Source organism: Acomys russatus, chromosome 11 (genome assembly GCF_903995435.1).
Source record: "Acomys russatus chromosome 11, mAcoRus1.1, whole genome shotgun sequence".
Classification (NCBI taxonomy): domain Eukaryota; kingdom Metazoa; phylum Chordata; class Mammalia; order Rodentia; family Muridae; genus Acomys; species Acomys russatus.
This window is the reverse complement of record NC_067147.1, coordinates 856288-872467: the sequence shown is the minus strand read 5'-3', so window position 1 is coordinate 872467 and position 16180 is coordinate 856288. Positions and strand designations below refer to the sequence as shown.

At 43.2% G+C, this 16180-nt stretch overlaps 1 protein-coding gene across 1 annotated transcript; it reads left to right on the top strand.

Moving 5' to 3' along the window:
- Positions 1-12913: 12913 nt before the first annotated feature.
- Gpr45 (G protein-coupled receptor 45) lies at positions 12914-15275 on the top strand. Its single transcript, XM_051152694.1, has one exon. It carries the CDS (start codon positions 12997-12999, stop codon positions 14215-14217), a length of 1221 nt encoding a protein of 406 aa, XP_051008651.1. The 5' UTR covers positions 12914-12996; the 3' UTR covers positions 14218-15275.
- Positions 15276-16180: the final 905 nt, after the last annotated feature.

Sequence of the window (16180 nt, the reverse complement as noted above, 5' to 3'; positions counted from 1 at the left end):
TCAGACTGTCAAAGTGAGTGCATCCTCCCATGCACTGCACATCTTCTCTAGATGACTTATGATGCTATTATAAGCACTGTTACTGTGTATCACTCAAGGGCATAACAAAGAGAGAGAAGTCTGACCATGTTTAGTACAGATAAAACTATTTCCTTAAATGTCTCCAATCTGCAATTGGTTGAATCAATAAATTCACAAGCTCTTGACATAGAGGGCCCCCTTACTAAACGTTACCATTAAATAGGAATTAGTGTAAAAAGGAGTTAGTGTGAGAGTTAAACAAGAGAAGTTATGTCAGACATTTCCTTAGAGTTGTCACGGAGAACAGCTGACCTAATAGAGAACTTATTAAAGACCAACTAGTGCCTTACTCAGGGTTTTTGACCTAATAATGGGCCCTGAAGACATAACAAGTGCTGGGTGGGGTGGATGGGTATGCTGATGCTGCCTGTCCAGGGCCAGGCTCCCAAACTGCCCCACTATGTAAAGGACTTCACCTAGCATAGGGACATGAACACAAGAAAGCTTAATCATTGCCAAGAAAATCAAACAATAAAGATTCACTTCATTAAAAACACTCCCAATTCTGCCCTAATTGATACCCTACCACCACCAAGAGCCTTTCCTGAGTTGAGGAAAAAATTCAAGCTCCTTTCAGCTCACCTTTCTTGGAAGTTAAGACACATGGCCCAGCACCTGTTTCTAAACACAGCAACTTGATGTATTACTTTTGGCAGCCCTTGTGTATTTTTTTAATTGCCGATAAAGTTATGGAGATTGAAATATACCATCTGTTTGAGTTTGTATCAAAGAGGCAGGTGACAAGGTTGCAGGTAATGATAGCAGCAAGCTGTTTCCACAGCAAAGGGCTGTTCCTTGCTTTTCCATCTGCCAAAATTGACTTCATTTCCAGATTTGGCATTTGGGAAACAATATGTTCTTCTGGAGAAGGGACTGAAAAACTCAATATTCCAAACATCAATGGGTTACATGAAACAATATTAAGTGCTGTGGAGACAGAGCCTTCAAATTTCCCACCACTTAGCCGATACAGGACTAGAAAGGAGAAAACAAATTCTTGTTGGATGTGTGTGTGTGTGTATGTGTGTGTGTGTGTGTACCTATGTGCCCAGTATATCTGACATTTCTCCCATTTTTGAAAGACAATTTCGAAAAGGTTACATACACGGGCTAGTGAGATGATGCAGTGGATAAAGGCGCTCGCTGCCAAGCTTGATGGCCTGACTTTGGTCCTGAAATCCACAGAGTGGAGAAAGAAAGCCAACTCTGGCAGGCTGTCTTCTGACCTTACAAGTAGGCTACATACATGCATGTGCACGCACTTACACATACTCCCCCAATCTCTCCACAATTTAAAGCAAACACATACAACAAGAGGCCATGTGTGCAAGTGGTTTGTTCTCTTATCTGTGGGTGGTGACTCTGCCCTATTGGTTATTGTCAACACGCAAGAATGCTAAGATACTCTCAGAGGGCAACCATGTTGGGCTAGTATCCACTTATAAGGGGGATCGGAACCGATGATGGGACTCTCTATTGGATTCCAGGTGAGAGGGGTATGGATAGAAGGGCCCAGAGGGTCCAGGAGCCCCATGAAAAAGATCATCAAGGCTGGTGGATCTGTACCCAAGGGGCGCTGGCACAAACTGCTGTAGCAGCCAAGGACAATTCATGCAGTAAACCTAGACCACCCATTTAGATCTAGCCAATGAACAGCACATTCTCCACTGTTGTAGGAAGAGCAGGGACTGACTCTGACATGAATCTGGTGTCCCTATTTGACCGCTTCCCTTTGGTGGGGAGGCCTGGTGGCACTAAGAAGAAGCAGAAGCAGTCTGCTTGGATGAGACCTGATAGGTTGTGGTCATATGGTGGAGGAGGAGGTCCTCTTCTGTCACAAGTCTAGGGGAGGGGAATAGGGCAAAAGAGGGAAGGAGGGGAGAATGAGAAGATACAAATGAGGGGATAACAATCTGGTTATAATCTGAATAAAGTATTTTTTTAAAGGATTAAAAAAAATAAAAGAGTGCTAAGATGCAGAGGGTACCTCCTGAAGTTCACAGCTAGGAGAAGAGACTAACACAATCTGTCAGAACTGGAAACCTGACGCTAGCAGCAGACACCACAGGCCAGAGTGCAGCCCTGTTCTCCACTGGGCCTGAGCCAAGCAGACTAGGGAATCGCAGTAAAGGCTATCAGGGATAGGGAGAGTCACAAAGACCTTAGAACAGCAGCATCACTCAGATGTGAGACGGCCAAATGGCTCATGGGAAGTATTGTAAGTTAAGGAGACCCAGATGGAGGGATGTCTCCTATCCATGCTGTGTTACCCAACAACCGATATGGGAGATGAGGTCACTTTGTGCTACATTGGACCTTGGCAATTTTTTTCGTATCTCCTTAGCCATCTGTGGTGTGAATAGCCCCCATAGACTCATAGTGAGTACTATTAGAAAGTGTGGCCTTGATATAGTCCATGTGGCCCTTGGTGAAGGAAGTTTGTCACAGTGGGGTGGGCTTTGAGGTTTCAGGAGCTCAAATCAGGCCTAGTGGCTCACTCTCCCTTCCTGCTGTGTGTGGATACAGCTGTAGAACTCTCAGCTCCTTCAGCACATGTCTGACCGTGCTCCCCATCATAATGACAATGGACTAAACTTCTGAACTGTAAACCAGCCCCAGTTAAATATTTTCCTTTATAAGAGCTGCCGTGGTGTCTCATCACAGCAATAAACCCTAATTAATATACCTAAGACCTCTTCGTACTTGCTTGGAGCAGACATTGGTGAGCCTTCAGAAATCCTGTCCACTCTTTGCAAAAGGCCTTCTTCATATGGTGCAATCCATTGAAATCCATCTAGATTAAATCTGGGAGAACAGTAAAGACAATGTAAGGAGTTTGCAGGAGAACATTCTAAGTGAACACAAAAGGATACTCCCAAGAGCTCAAGATTGTTGGGTGAAAACCTCAGTGCCAGGGATGTGATAACCCCTTATGAGTTGTTGCTAGGGAGGCCAATGAAATCTCACAAACCCCAAGGCTACTGACACTGCGGGTGGTTGCACACAAGAACTAGACACCGAGACCCTATTTATGAAGACCCGGCATGCTTTAGCTTCCAGACATGAAGAAACCAAACTGGGACTCAGTTAGAAGTTCCTTCCCAGCAGGCTGCCTTTCCCAGAGCTAGAAGATATCATGAAGGCTGCTGGGAAAGAAGAGGCATTAATAGTCTTCCTTGGTTATGGACCCTGCACTGTACAGTACCAGTATGCCGGGGATGATGTGTCCATTGGTGAAACAGTATGACTTTTAGGGTACAACCAACTGATTTATGGTTTTATTTAAGGCTACTTCACAGGAAATAACCCACATCTGCTAAGCCAGGGCAAATTACTGAGGCTGGAAATGTCATCGGTTCTAGTGGCAAAGCAACTGCAAGTAGATTTTGTTAAATGTATGTGATGTACTTGAGTGAAATTCCCTTCTAAAGATTAGTATTTAAAACTATAGGTTACTGGCACTGTCAGGCTGGACTATCTATGCATGGAAACTTCATTTTTGCAATGAGTGATGTACTACAGATGTTCACACCCAGCCAAGCTCCTGAGACATCCTTGTCCATTCTCAGGCACAGATGGAAAAAAAGTAGGTATTTTATCACTCCATCCAAGATTTGGGGCTCATCAGAGAAAAAGGACCTGGGAGAATGTCAGAGCCAGAAGAAAGGGTAGAATGCAGTATAGTTGCTTCTTCTGAATTGAACATGTCTCTGAACAAAGATGCGATGCTTAAATGCTCAGGAAAAAAGGCAAAACTGAGAACTCTTGGGAAGTATCTGTACTTCCAATTTCGGAAAACTGTGGAAGCCCCCAGAATTCACAAGGCCCTTTCCTAAAGTCTTAGTTATGCCTCCACTGCTGCGAGAAAACACCATGACCAGGGCAATTTTATGGAAGAAAGTGCTCGATTTTATGATTTCAGACAGAGGGGTAGAGTCTATGATGTTAGAGGCAAGGATCAGCTGAGAAAGCTCACAGCTTGATCACACACACACACACACACACACACACACACACACACACACACACACACACACACACCCGAAAGGGGGAGGAGAGACAGAAGGGAGGGAGAGTGTGCCCACAGGAGTAAACATACTGAGAATAGCCTTTTGAAACCTTAAAGCCCCTCCCCAGTGACACACCTCCTTCAAGAAGGCCATAACTCTTAATTCTTCCCAAATTGGTCCAGCAGCTAGGGACCAAACATTCAAATATAGGAGCCTACTTCGGCCTTTCTCATTCAAACTGTTTCAGTTATATAAGCAGTAGTGGTAGCTCCTGTTAGTAGATTCTTTTCTCTAGAACTGCCTACAAGTCACGTAGGATGTTCCAGGGGTACAGCATTCATGAGTCATCATCAGTGCTGAATGGGCTTTTCAGAGATAGTAACCATGTTCCCCAAGTACCTCCTCACCCACACTCGCATCTGTGACCCAAACAAACTCATGGATTCGCTGAGCTACACTTGGATGGAATTATTTCTTTGGTCTGTTGTCAGTGGCCTATCTGGTTTGAACAATATTTGTTCATGTCTCTCCAGGAAACGTCACACACCAACACCCACATCGGTCATGGAGAGAAGAAGCCATTCTGGCATGTTTAACCAAACATGTAAAACTGTTTTGACCTGTAAAACTGAGAACTGGTTGGATCTAAGTATCTCTGGAGTGTAAGCATTGGCACTTTTGGGGCTTTAAAAGTTCGCGGGCCTGGTCTGAGGCCTCCTGGCTTTTTACACTGTCTCTGTCCCCTTCAGTCTAACACTGAATCACACAGAGCTTAGAAGAAAAGAAGCTTCTTGTGAGCACATTGAGAGAAGTGGGTCCTTAGTAAGAGTGAAGTGGAATAAGGCTTGTGAAGAAAGATGAGCTCTGGCATGCCCTTGGCAGTCCAAGGAAGTTTTCACAGAACAAATTTCCTTGAACTCATATGCAGACGAGAGCTGAATAAAAACATTTCCAGCAATGGTGGGATACATGTATGATGGTGCTCTTACAGTGTACGTTACCTAGTGAGATCATGTCCACTTCAGTGTATGTAATTACACTTTATGATATTTCTGAAATAACAGACACCTATCAATGCCATTTCTCAAAAAAAAAATGTTCCCATTTTTTTTTTTTGTGATGAGTGACTGCTTTGTTTTGAGTGGAAGACAGAAGAACAAACCAATTCCAATCTCCTATTTAGATCATCATGAAGCCTATTGGTGCCACCCACCACTGATTTCTGTACCACCAGGTACCACAGCCAATGGAGATTTGTTAAGCAACACAGGTGGGCTAGAAGCTGTCATCTGCTCCTCCTTCCTTATTTGATGGGCACTCAGTTTATTATTTTATTCTCAACTATAAAATTCCTTTTTTTGAAATCATTATTATCATCATCATCATTTTATTTCCTGTGACAAGATCTCATTATATAGCTATGGACTTAACCTTATAATTTCCTGCCTCTCTCAACCTTCTGAGTGCTGAAATTGCAGTCATGTACTACCATGCTCAACAACTGAAAATAATATACACACGTTTTTCAGAGGAAAAAACATCCAGCTAGTTAAAATTTAGTCAAATTGTTAGCTCATCAGATGATTGAGTTTTTAAATTTCATACTCCTTTATATAATTTGTAAATGAAGTTGTGTTTGTTTCTTTCCTTGGTGCTGTGATAAAATGACATGACAAAAGCAACTCAAGTAAGAAGGGTTTATTTCATCTCACAGCCCGTCATGTCAAGGAAATGGAGATATCAGGAGTTTGAAGCAATCATCCACATCAAATCCATAAGCCACAAGCAGTATTCCCACATCAATTAACTCAAAATGATCTCTCACAGTTTCAGAGGCCTGCTTTAATCTATACAATCCCCAAAAACATGTCTGGAGGCCTACCCCCAATGTAACCCTAGATTCTGCCAGATTAATAATTAACACTTACTATCAAAAAAGCATACATGGAGCAATACATTGTTAATAATTCAGAAGCATCTTCTACCTTAAAGACCAATGGCCAAGACAAATGAAGCTCTCCTTCTTGAACTGAAGATTAGCTCTCAGCTGACAGGTGTACATACTTCCTGTGCCAGAACCTTACATCTTCCCTCAGAACCATTTCATAAGAACCTTCTCCAGTGGCGCATTTGTTATCCCCATTTTACAAATGAGGAAACAAAGGTTTAGAAAGATTAAAGATGTCATCAGTTCATAGGATTCATTTTAGTCCAGGGACTGAACTTCCAGTCCTCCTCCTCCTCTTCTTTCTCTTCTTCTTCTTTATTCTTATTTTATTTTATTCTTTTATATAAAATAAATTCTTTACTCATACAATATATCTTGATTTTAATTTCCCCTCCCAATGCTTTTCCCAGTTCCTACCCCCTTCCTAATCTACTTGCTTTCTGTCTCATTGGAACAGAACAAGTTTCTAAGAGAAAAAAACAAACATGATAGAATAAAATATAAGAAGTTGAAGCAAAAACTTCCATATTGAAGTTGGGCATGGCAACCCAACAGTAGGAAAAGAGCCAAAGCAAAAGAGCAGGAAGAGTCAGAGACCCACTTTCTCTCACAGTCAGGAGTCCCATAAAAACGTTAAGCTAATGGCTATGATATATACACAGAGGACCTGGTGCAGACACAAGCAGGCCCTGTGCTTTCTGCCTCAGGCTTTGGGAGCTCATATGCACCTTGCTTGGCTGATTCATGGGGTCTTGTTCTCCTGGTGTCCTCCAGTCCCTCTGGCTCTTACAAACTTTGTGCCTCCTCTTCCTCAAGATCTCTGAGCTTGGAGGGCAGGGATCTGATTGAGACCTCCAATTTAGACTCTTTCTTTGCATAATGTCTAACTGTGGGTCTCTATATCTATTCCCATCTGATGAGAGAGGAAGCTTCTCTGATAACGACAGGATAAGACACTGATCTATAAGTACAGAAGAATATCACTACCAATCATGTTATTGGTATTTTTTTTTTAAAGATTCATTGTACTTGGTGTTACTCTAGGTCAGGTTATCCAGTCTTTGGTTCTTGGTTACCCAAGGAGTGTCAGGTATGGATTCTTTCTCATAGCCTAGGCCTTAAGACAAATAATACATTGGTTGGTTGCTTACACAAACTATGGGCCACTATTACCCTGGCATATTTTGCAGGAAAGACAGATTATAGGGTAAAGGTTTTGTGGGTGTGGTGTTGTCCACGTTTCTCTTTTGGTAGTCTGCAGAGAATCTTCTAGCAACAAAAACACTGGAATATAAGGATGAAGGTTCCATGTAGGCACCAGCTTGATTGGTCAATGAGTTGTGTGGATGTTGTTCTTGGCAATGGGATGATCCCACTGTTAGCTTGAGAAGAGCAACTCTTTGTCTTAGCATCAGCCTGTGTTGTTTGGGGATTTCCATGGGACCCCTTTTGCGAATAGCTCAATTGAATGTAAACTAGTCCTGACAGTGGAAGCCTTGCCTGGCTACAAGAGATGGCTCACATCAGCACTTCTTAAAGTTGAGTAGATGAGGTTGGTACTGTACTTACATGCTATGTGAAATACTCAGCATCTGTACTAATAAAAAAGCCATAAACTTGCTCAAATCTTGTTTTTTAAAAAGAGACATTAGTTTTATCTGAAATTCAAGCTCTCCTTTCCTAAACTATGTGTAGAGAAATTTTCAGTGATTACATTCCTCTTTTTGGTAGAAAAAAACTGACAATGTGGATGGTGGGAAGGAAGCCTTCAACTTGTAGACACTGTGAGGAGTCCAGATTAAGGGCTAGTCACATGTCCCCCTACCTGATGCAAAGCCTACTGTGAGAGAGACTGCCATCATCCTGTCATCCACAAGAAAGCGTGTGGAGAAACTGGTCCCTAGAGACTCCTTGGCCTTCAGACATGAAGACTTATCAGGATTCAGGAACTATTGGCAATCTTAAAGAAAAAGACAATGATAACCTAAAGGATTCTAAAGGAGTCACATGGAAATCGTAAGAAATGGAAGAGAAACTACAACTAAATACATCATATCCTCAGGGGCATTTGAGAATGTAGTAAAGTCATCAAGACAAATACAGTGCAAAGCAATTGATACAAAACATTAGGATACTCTTAGATTTTAACTATTGATTGTTAAAATCAGAATGAAATAAAGCTAAATGAGATGGGCATAATGGCACCTGCCTTTAATCCTAGAATTGGGAGGTAGATGTAGGAGATGCAGGGGTGAGTTTGAGGATATCATGGGCTACATGAGACTGAAAAAAAAAAGAGACTAATCATTAAATGTGTAATAAATCAACACAGAGTATAGGATACAAATAGAAAGGGTTTTTAGTGGAAAAGAGAATTTGAAGCCCAAAGAATGGGCCTAGCATTCAAGCCAGTCTGTGCTCTACCATAGGATCAGTGGGAAGGCCATACCCAACATACAAAGTAAGAGATTTATTCCAGGGTTGACCTGCATGTATCTTTGGATTTAAATGGCTCAGTGAGTAAAAAAAAAAAGACCCAGATGTACATTTTTCATGAACACTTCCAGAAAAAAAGTTAATAAAACTTGTAAAGAAAAAAAATCTTGTCATCAGTGAAGAAAAATAATGGAAACTACTTTAAATCTAGTATTGGTGATGCCCCCTACTGAAGGGCAAAACTTTCTTTTCCTGGTGGTAAACTCTTGCTGCCTCAATAGTCAGCCAAATTAACTATGAGAAGGTAGAAGAAAATACTTTTTCCCTCAGAGATGCAAAGGCTAAGAATGCATTCGCAGCTGAAAGCTTTCCCTAGAACCTTTTCTTAGCAAGTAATTTACAGACATTTTCCAGAAAAGAGACAGAAGTGGGTTTAGGAACAAATGAATCATAAGCAGCTGTGCTACTAACCCAGTGGCCAGAGCCCAGATCTGGAGCAGAAGCAGGCCTTCGGGAGGGATAGGAAGCATGATAAAAAAAAAAAAATAAAATAAAAAAAAAATACTTGGCCAAAGCAAGCCATGTTTGGTTAAAATAGAAACTCAAGGGAAACACAGACACCTGTACATGGCAGTCATGGACCATTTATGAAATAAAATGTAATGTGTAATTCTTTTAGCTTTGAAGTTTTGATAAGTTACAAAAAAATTTACACTCATCTTGACTTCTGATTTGGAATGTACTCCTTGTATATCTGCCCCTGTAGGTCATAATATTGAACTAGTAAAAAAAAAAAAATGTGATTCTGGCAGGCAAAATACCCAAATCTGGACAATATTACACTGTCATAAGAATGTAAACAACTTTACTGGGAGTTAAGTTCTTAAAGACTACTTATAAAAAAAATCACAGAAGATTGAGTTAAAGGTGACAGATTGACAAGGCAAAAATGAAAATAACTGATGGAAAAAAACAAAACAAAAAAAAATAAATAAAAAAAAAAAAAGAAAATAACTGACGGCCAAATCGAGGTAAAAGAGTGAGAGAATGTGGGTAAAGAAAAGAGGTACTTATCTGTACGTCTTATACGGTAGAGCCCAAATGGATAGTCCATTCACTGTGGAATATCCTGTGGAGACTTGATTATCCTTTTTATAAAAAAAGAGTTATTTATTGTATATGAGTGCTTTATCTGCAGAAGAGGGTATCAGATAACATTATGTAGATGGTTGTGAGCCACCATGTGGTTGCTGGGAATTGAACTCAGGACCTCTGGAAGAGCAGACGGTGCTCTTAACCACTGAGCCATTTCTCCAGCCCTTGATTATCTTTTTATTGTTACGGTGTTACTCAGATGACTTCAAAACACTCATCAATCATTAGGAGGAGGTTAGTAGTGTTTTAGTTAGGGTTTTATTACTGTGAAGAGACACTATGACCACAGCAACTCTTATAAAGAAAAATAGTTAATTGGGGCTGGCTTATAGGTTTAGTACTTTACTGTCATGGTGGAAAGCGTGGCACCATGCAGGCAAATATGGTGCTTGAGAGTTCTATAACCAGACCCCCCTGCAACAGGAAGAGAGAGAGAGCCTGGGTGGAGACCTCAAATCCTGCCCCTAGTGACACAGTTCCTGCAACAAAGCCACACCTACTCCAACAAGGCCACACCTCCAAAGAGTGCCACTCCCTATGAGCCTATGGGGACCTTTCTCATTCAAAGCATCACAATGAAGAGGTAGAACAAGTTCAAACTTGGCATACTGTAGTGAAAACAATAGTATTTAAAGTGAGTGAGTCAAGAACTAGGAAGCAAGGTTGTCTTTCATCACAGAGTGAGCATCATTGGGATAACTCAAGCTAGAATCTGCTGGAAGCAGCTCTCTGAGGGAGGATGGCAAAGATCCAGGTAAGAGGTCAGATAAAGGACAAAAGTTAACGCATCCATTAAACACAGGAAAAGGAGAAAAAACTTGAAAGGCACAAAGGAAAATGTGATTGAATGCATGTGCACGTTGTCTGTTCACTCTTAATTTTCTGCTTCCTCGTACCTTCTGTTTGGATGACCCTTGGCATGGTGCTGAAAACAGACAAAAAAAGAGTTCTCAGTAGAGAGTGAATGAAGAAGCTCAATGAAGAGCTGTGTTTTGAGGGTGAGCTAGGATAAGGGAAGGGAAGAAGGATGGCAGGGAGACAGCAAACTCATGGAGAACCTGAGAGGAGGGCCAGGCCGTGGGGCACACCTGCAGCTGGGGCTTTGCAGGAGGATCAGCCACAACCAAGCAACAGAAAGCCAGGGGCAGAATATACCTCATTTCTCACACCTTTTCATGGACTAAGGTCATCTTCCCTGTTCAGGTCTGGGTGGAGAGGGCAGGGAATCTGTTGGGAACAAGAGAACCTCCCGCACATCTTATGACCTCGTCCACAGACTACTTCCCCACCTCTCAGCAGCTGTGGCTGCTGCAAACTTCTAGTTCCTATTTGGAGCTAAGTGTCAGAGTCTGCTTCACCATACTCAGGCTCTAGAGTAGACTTCCTGGAGTCACCCTCCTGGTACCATCAGCTGCAGTAGGTATGGTAGGACTTCCAAGACATGCTGCCATGAGGTCAATTTCTCATGCACATGTGAACCTGACTATACTGTGTACATGAAACAGTAGTCATTATAACAATGTGATTGGTTTGCCTCAGGGCTTAAGTGATAGCAGTGTCACTTCCAGAAAGCCTTCTGCCATCCAGATGTGGTGACATGACTCTGTGGTATACACAGCTACTCTGTACCTGGGCCTGATGTGTTCTAGGTGAGGGAGTCCAGGGAATGGACACACGGGGATGGATCTGTTTCATCCAGCGGAGACAATCTGACCTTACACTTCAGCTCCTGGTCACCATTTCTGCCACATCTCTGAAAAAAATCAATAAAATTTAACACTGATTTAAAGAACTGGTCCTCTCTCCTCCTTCTCAGTGTTTCTTAGAAAAATCTTATCGGAGCTTTACACTCATCAGAAATGTTGCTGCTAGAGAAACTAGGCAAAGGGTATACACAGATCACTGTTTTCTTATAAATCCATCTGAGTGCGAGTTTGCACTTGTCTCAACATTATACAAACACACTCAAAATTTTTAGTAAAACACATTAAAATTTTTTTTCTTAGAATATGTCTCTCAGTGCAGAGGGTAGAAGGCCAACTTTTTGGTTGGTGGATCCGTTGGTGGTAGTGACAGTTTCCATGTACCCACTTGTCCCCAGCACTATTGAGATGTAAATGTGTACCATTCACAACTCAACAAGCTTATAGACTTTGGGTCTGGTTAATTTTGCTATGTGTTTTTTTATAATAAAGTGTTTTTCAATCTCTACTTTTAACTCTGCAGATAAAATAATATCTGAATAAAGGATAGTCCATAATCTTTTTTTAATTAAACATTTATTTTTTACATATACATTTATATTATTAGACATATATACAACATATATTACACATATATACCTGTAGCAAGAAAAACCATGACACAATCAGGAATTATATAAATGTTACATTCTTAGTGTTTTGGCTATTTGTATTTGACAGTCTTGAAGAAAACATCTTTCCTATCTTGGTGCGTCTAAAATTCTGAATGTACCATAATTTTTCTTTTTAAGTATAAAGTTGACAATATCAAAAACTACTCATCATTTCATCAAGGGGCCAAGTACTAGGGACAAACAAAATAAACAGAATAAAGCAGGAGGGATCCCTGCCCTCTTGAAGCTGGTGGTTTGCTCAAGGCCTCAGTCCATTGATTTTTATAAAATTCAAGCCAAACTACAGAAGTGGTAATTCCAAAGTACCTACAAGGCAGCTCTTCCAGGTACCCAGAAGAGAGCTAGCTACTTAAATTTCTTCGGCTGCCTGACAAGACTCAACATTTGTAAATACCACCCTTTGTCCTAAGTCACAAATAAATGAGTCATTCTTCTCTCTGCTCTGCTGGCCCTGGGAATTCACAAAGAACTGGTCCCAAGGCTCCCTTAAAACATCTCTGGATTCTCAAGTCCCTTCCAGAAGGTGCTGAAGGGGCTGCATGTAACACTAACTCATCTCCAGGTTATGGATGACACACCGTGCTGACAACGGTATGCAAATAGTTGTATTGTTTAGAAACAGTGACAAGGAAGAATCTGTGTATTCAGTTCAGACTCCGTTGGAGTTTTCTGAATATTTTCTGGGTGAGTTGGCTGAACACATGGGTATGGAACCCTCACACAGTTACACCACTGGTTCCTGGCTTTAAAAAAAAAAAAAAAAAAAAAAAGCTCCATCCCACCAGGCTTTCAATATCTTTTAATATCTGCCTCTTTTCTCTCTTTCTGCTTCCTCTAGGCTATAGCATCCTACTAGAAAGCTGTGTAAACACATGGCTGCCACAGAGACAGGACAAGGATGTGACCAATGAATCACAAAGCCCAGCTAGCACCTCCAAAGAAAGATTTCTCCCAACAATTCAAGGGCCCTAGAGATTCTGCAACATCAAATGAAAAGATGCAGCCAGCAGACAGAAGATGAAAGCCACCCAAGCCCTGGAGGGTGCCCTTGCAGCCACTTCTGTCCAGGTTCTGAGTTTCCCTTCACGATGGCCTGTAACAGCACATCCATCGGGACTTACAAACATTTGCTGCTGAATGTGAGCAACACCTCCGACCCCTGGGCCACTCCACTGTCCGCACCGCTCAGGATCTCTCTGGCAATAATGATGCTGATGATGATTGTCGTAGGGTTTCTTGGCAACACGGTGGTCTGCATCATTGTGTACCAGCGGCCAGCCATGCGTTCAGCCATCAACCTGCTGCTAGCCACCCTGGCCTTCTCCGACATCATGCTGTCCTTATGCTGCATGCCTTTCACCGCCATCACCCTCATCACTGTCCGCTGGCACTTCGGAGACCACTTTTGTCGGCTCTCAGCTACGCTCTATTGGTTTTTTGTCCTAGAGGGCGTGGCCATCCTGCTCATCATTAGCGTGGACCGATTTCTCATCATCGTGCAGCGCCAAGATAAGCTGAACCCACGCAGGGCCAAGGTGATCATCGTGGCCTCCTGGGTGCTGTCTTTCTGTATCTCTGCGCCCTCCTTCACTGGCTGGACGTTTATGGAGGTACCAGCCCGCGCCCCACAGTGTGTGCTGGGCTACACCGAGTTCCCAGCTGAACGCGCCTATGTGGTGACACTGGTGGTGGCAGTGTTCTTTGCGCCCTTTGGCGTCATGCTATGCTCCTACCTGTGCATCCTCAACACGGTGCGGAAGAACGCTGTCCGTGTGCACAACCAGTCGGACAGCCTGGACCTCAGACAGCTGTCCAGGGCTGGCCTGAGACGGCTCCGGAGGCAGCAGCAGCAGGTCAGCCTGGACCTGAGCTTCAAAACCAAGGCCTTCACCACCATCCTCATCCTCTTCGTTGGCTTTTCGCTCTGCTGGCTGCCCCACTCAGTCTACAGCCTGCTGTCTGCGTTCAGCCGGCGGTTCTATTACAGCGCCTCCTTCTACGCCACCAGCACGTGCGTCCTGTGGCTCAGTTACCTCAAGTCCGTCTTCAACCCCATCGTCTACTGCTGGAGGATCAAGAAATTCCGCGAGGCCTGCATAGAGTTGCTTCCCCAGACTTTCCAAATCCTCCCCAAAGTGCCTGAGCGGATCCAGAGGAGAATCCAGCCGAGCACTGTCTATGTGTGCAACGAAAACCAATCCTCTGTCTAGGGAGCTGGCCGAGTGGGCCAAGAGACCGCTCTAAATGGTCCCCGGCCAGACTCTGTTCCCTAACCTTTAGTTGTCTGCGTTTTGTGGTGACTACACAAGCACAAAGGTACTCATTTATTACCAGGTGATCTGTGGAGTTCAGTTTTCCGATTTCCATAAGATGATTTATTATTTTTGTCTCAGAAAAACTATATATAGCTCTAATGGGAATGGGGGCTTTCAGAAGTTGGCCAGAAAGTGAGAAGGGATGAGGGGGGGAAAGGTGAAGCTACCTGAGGGCAGGGCGAGAGGAGGATCTGTCAAAGGAGCACATCACTTTCATCCCAGCCCCCCTCCCCACATGCTCAGGAGAAGCCCCTGGCGGCAGATTGTGGTGCCATTGTTCACTCTGATGCCAGCCTCCAAAGCTGTATCTGCAGGGCCTGGGTATGGCACAGAGTCTTCATAATGTTCACCTGTGTGTTTCCGATCATGCCAAAATTACCCTTTCTAGAAAGATTGCACATTGGCATTGGTATGTTCTTGAGGTCCCCGGTGTGGAAGGCTAGCTATGTTGGTGCTAGTGTCAGTGGCCCAAAACTCAAAATGTGCTTTGCGATGGCTTAACTGAAATGAGAGGTCCACTCTGACACTTAGGCATGTGCCCACCACTCACATATCTGGCTGGCCTGACAGTCCCTGTCTCTCTGTTCCTGTCTCCTCTTTGGCCCCTTTGTTTTCATCCTTTTCAGTGTGCTAAGAACATACCCAGTGTCATTCGTCCACTGGCAAGTATTTGTAGTGACTTGCTCTCAGAGGCAGAATCAGCCAGCGGCTTGGCTTTGTTTACACATCTCCTCTGGACAACCCAGAGCCTTGTGAGGCACCAAATCCACATTAGCAACAGAATTGCTACAGGGACAGAACCGACACCCCCTCCTTAAAGCCGGGCTTATACCCATCCATCTCTGTTCCTCCTACCTCACTCATGTCCACTGTTGCTCTCAAATCCGGTTGCTTAGACCCTGATCTTGGGGGTGAAGTGACTTAAAGGAGACATTTTGCTGGTAGCCTATGCTTGGCCACTATGCTGCTGGCCACTCGTTGTGACAAAGAGTATCTGGGGTAGGAAGGTGAGTTCTGCAAGTTTGGGACACAGCAGTGGGTCCACTGAGCTCTCTTTACAAAGTCAGATGTGAAGGGTGGGAGAAATTAAGAAAATCTGATTCCGGGTCTGACTCTATCAGGGACCAGTCAGTAATCTTGCTCATTTCATCTTCTTCTGTCAGCCTCAGTTTACCCATTTGTTAAAGGAGGAAACAGGTCTACATGACTGCAGTCCCCTTGATTCTACACTTGATCTCAGTCAAAAGGCCAAGAAGTGCTAAGTCCCCTTGATCCTCAGCTGTATGTTTTCTGCCTGGAATAACCAGATCTCACATATTCATTTATTCACCCATATGATGGGCATTTAAGTGCCTATTGAATAAAATGCGCTGTGCTAGTGATAGTGACAAAAAATAAAATAAAATGCTGACTGCACCTAAAATTAGTTGATTTATCTCAGGAGTGTGAGGACTCAGTCCAAGAGCACAGAAGCTCCACTCTGCTTTATTTCTTATTTTTCTCCATGTTGGAAGGAAGGTGGGGTGTGAAGAGAACATGATTTATGTTAAGTTCATCCCAGGGGAATGTCTGTCAAGAAAACGACTGACCCATTTCCATCAGCCAAGACAGAGAAGGAGAGAACACGGGACTGGTGTGGGCTTTGTAAGGCCTGTTCTGCCAATCCTCTGTCTCTCCCAGTGTCCCAGCAAGGCTAGGGTTAGTCTCAGCTTCTATGGGTCAGGTTCACAGAGGCCAGTGGTGCCCAAGAGAATTGCCAGACCACTGTTGGGGGCAAGCAAATGGGCACCTCTCCTTTAGTGGTATTTTAGAGAAAAATTTCAGGAACCTTGAACAAAGAGAAATCACAAAACTGAAT

Excerpts from the sequence above, each read along its gene's own strand:
- Gpr45 (XM_051152694.1), top strand. The coding sequence starts at position 12,997 with ATGAAAAGATGCAGCCAGCAGACAGAAGATGAAAGCCACCCAAGCCCT.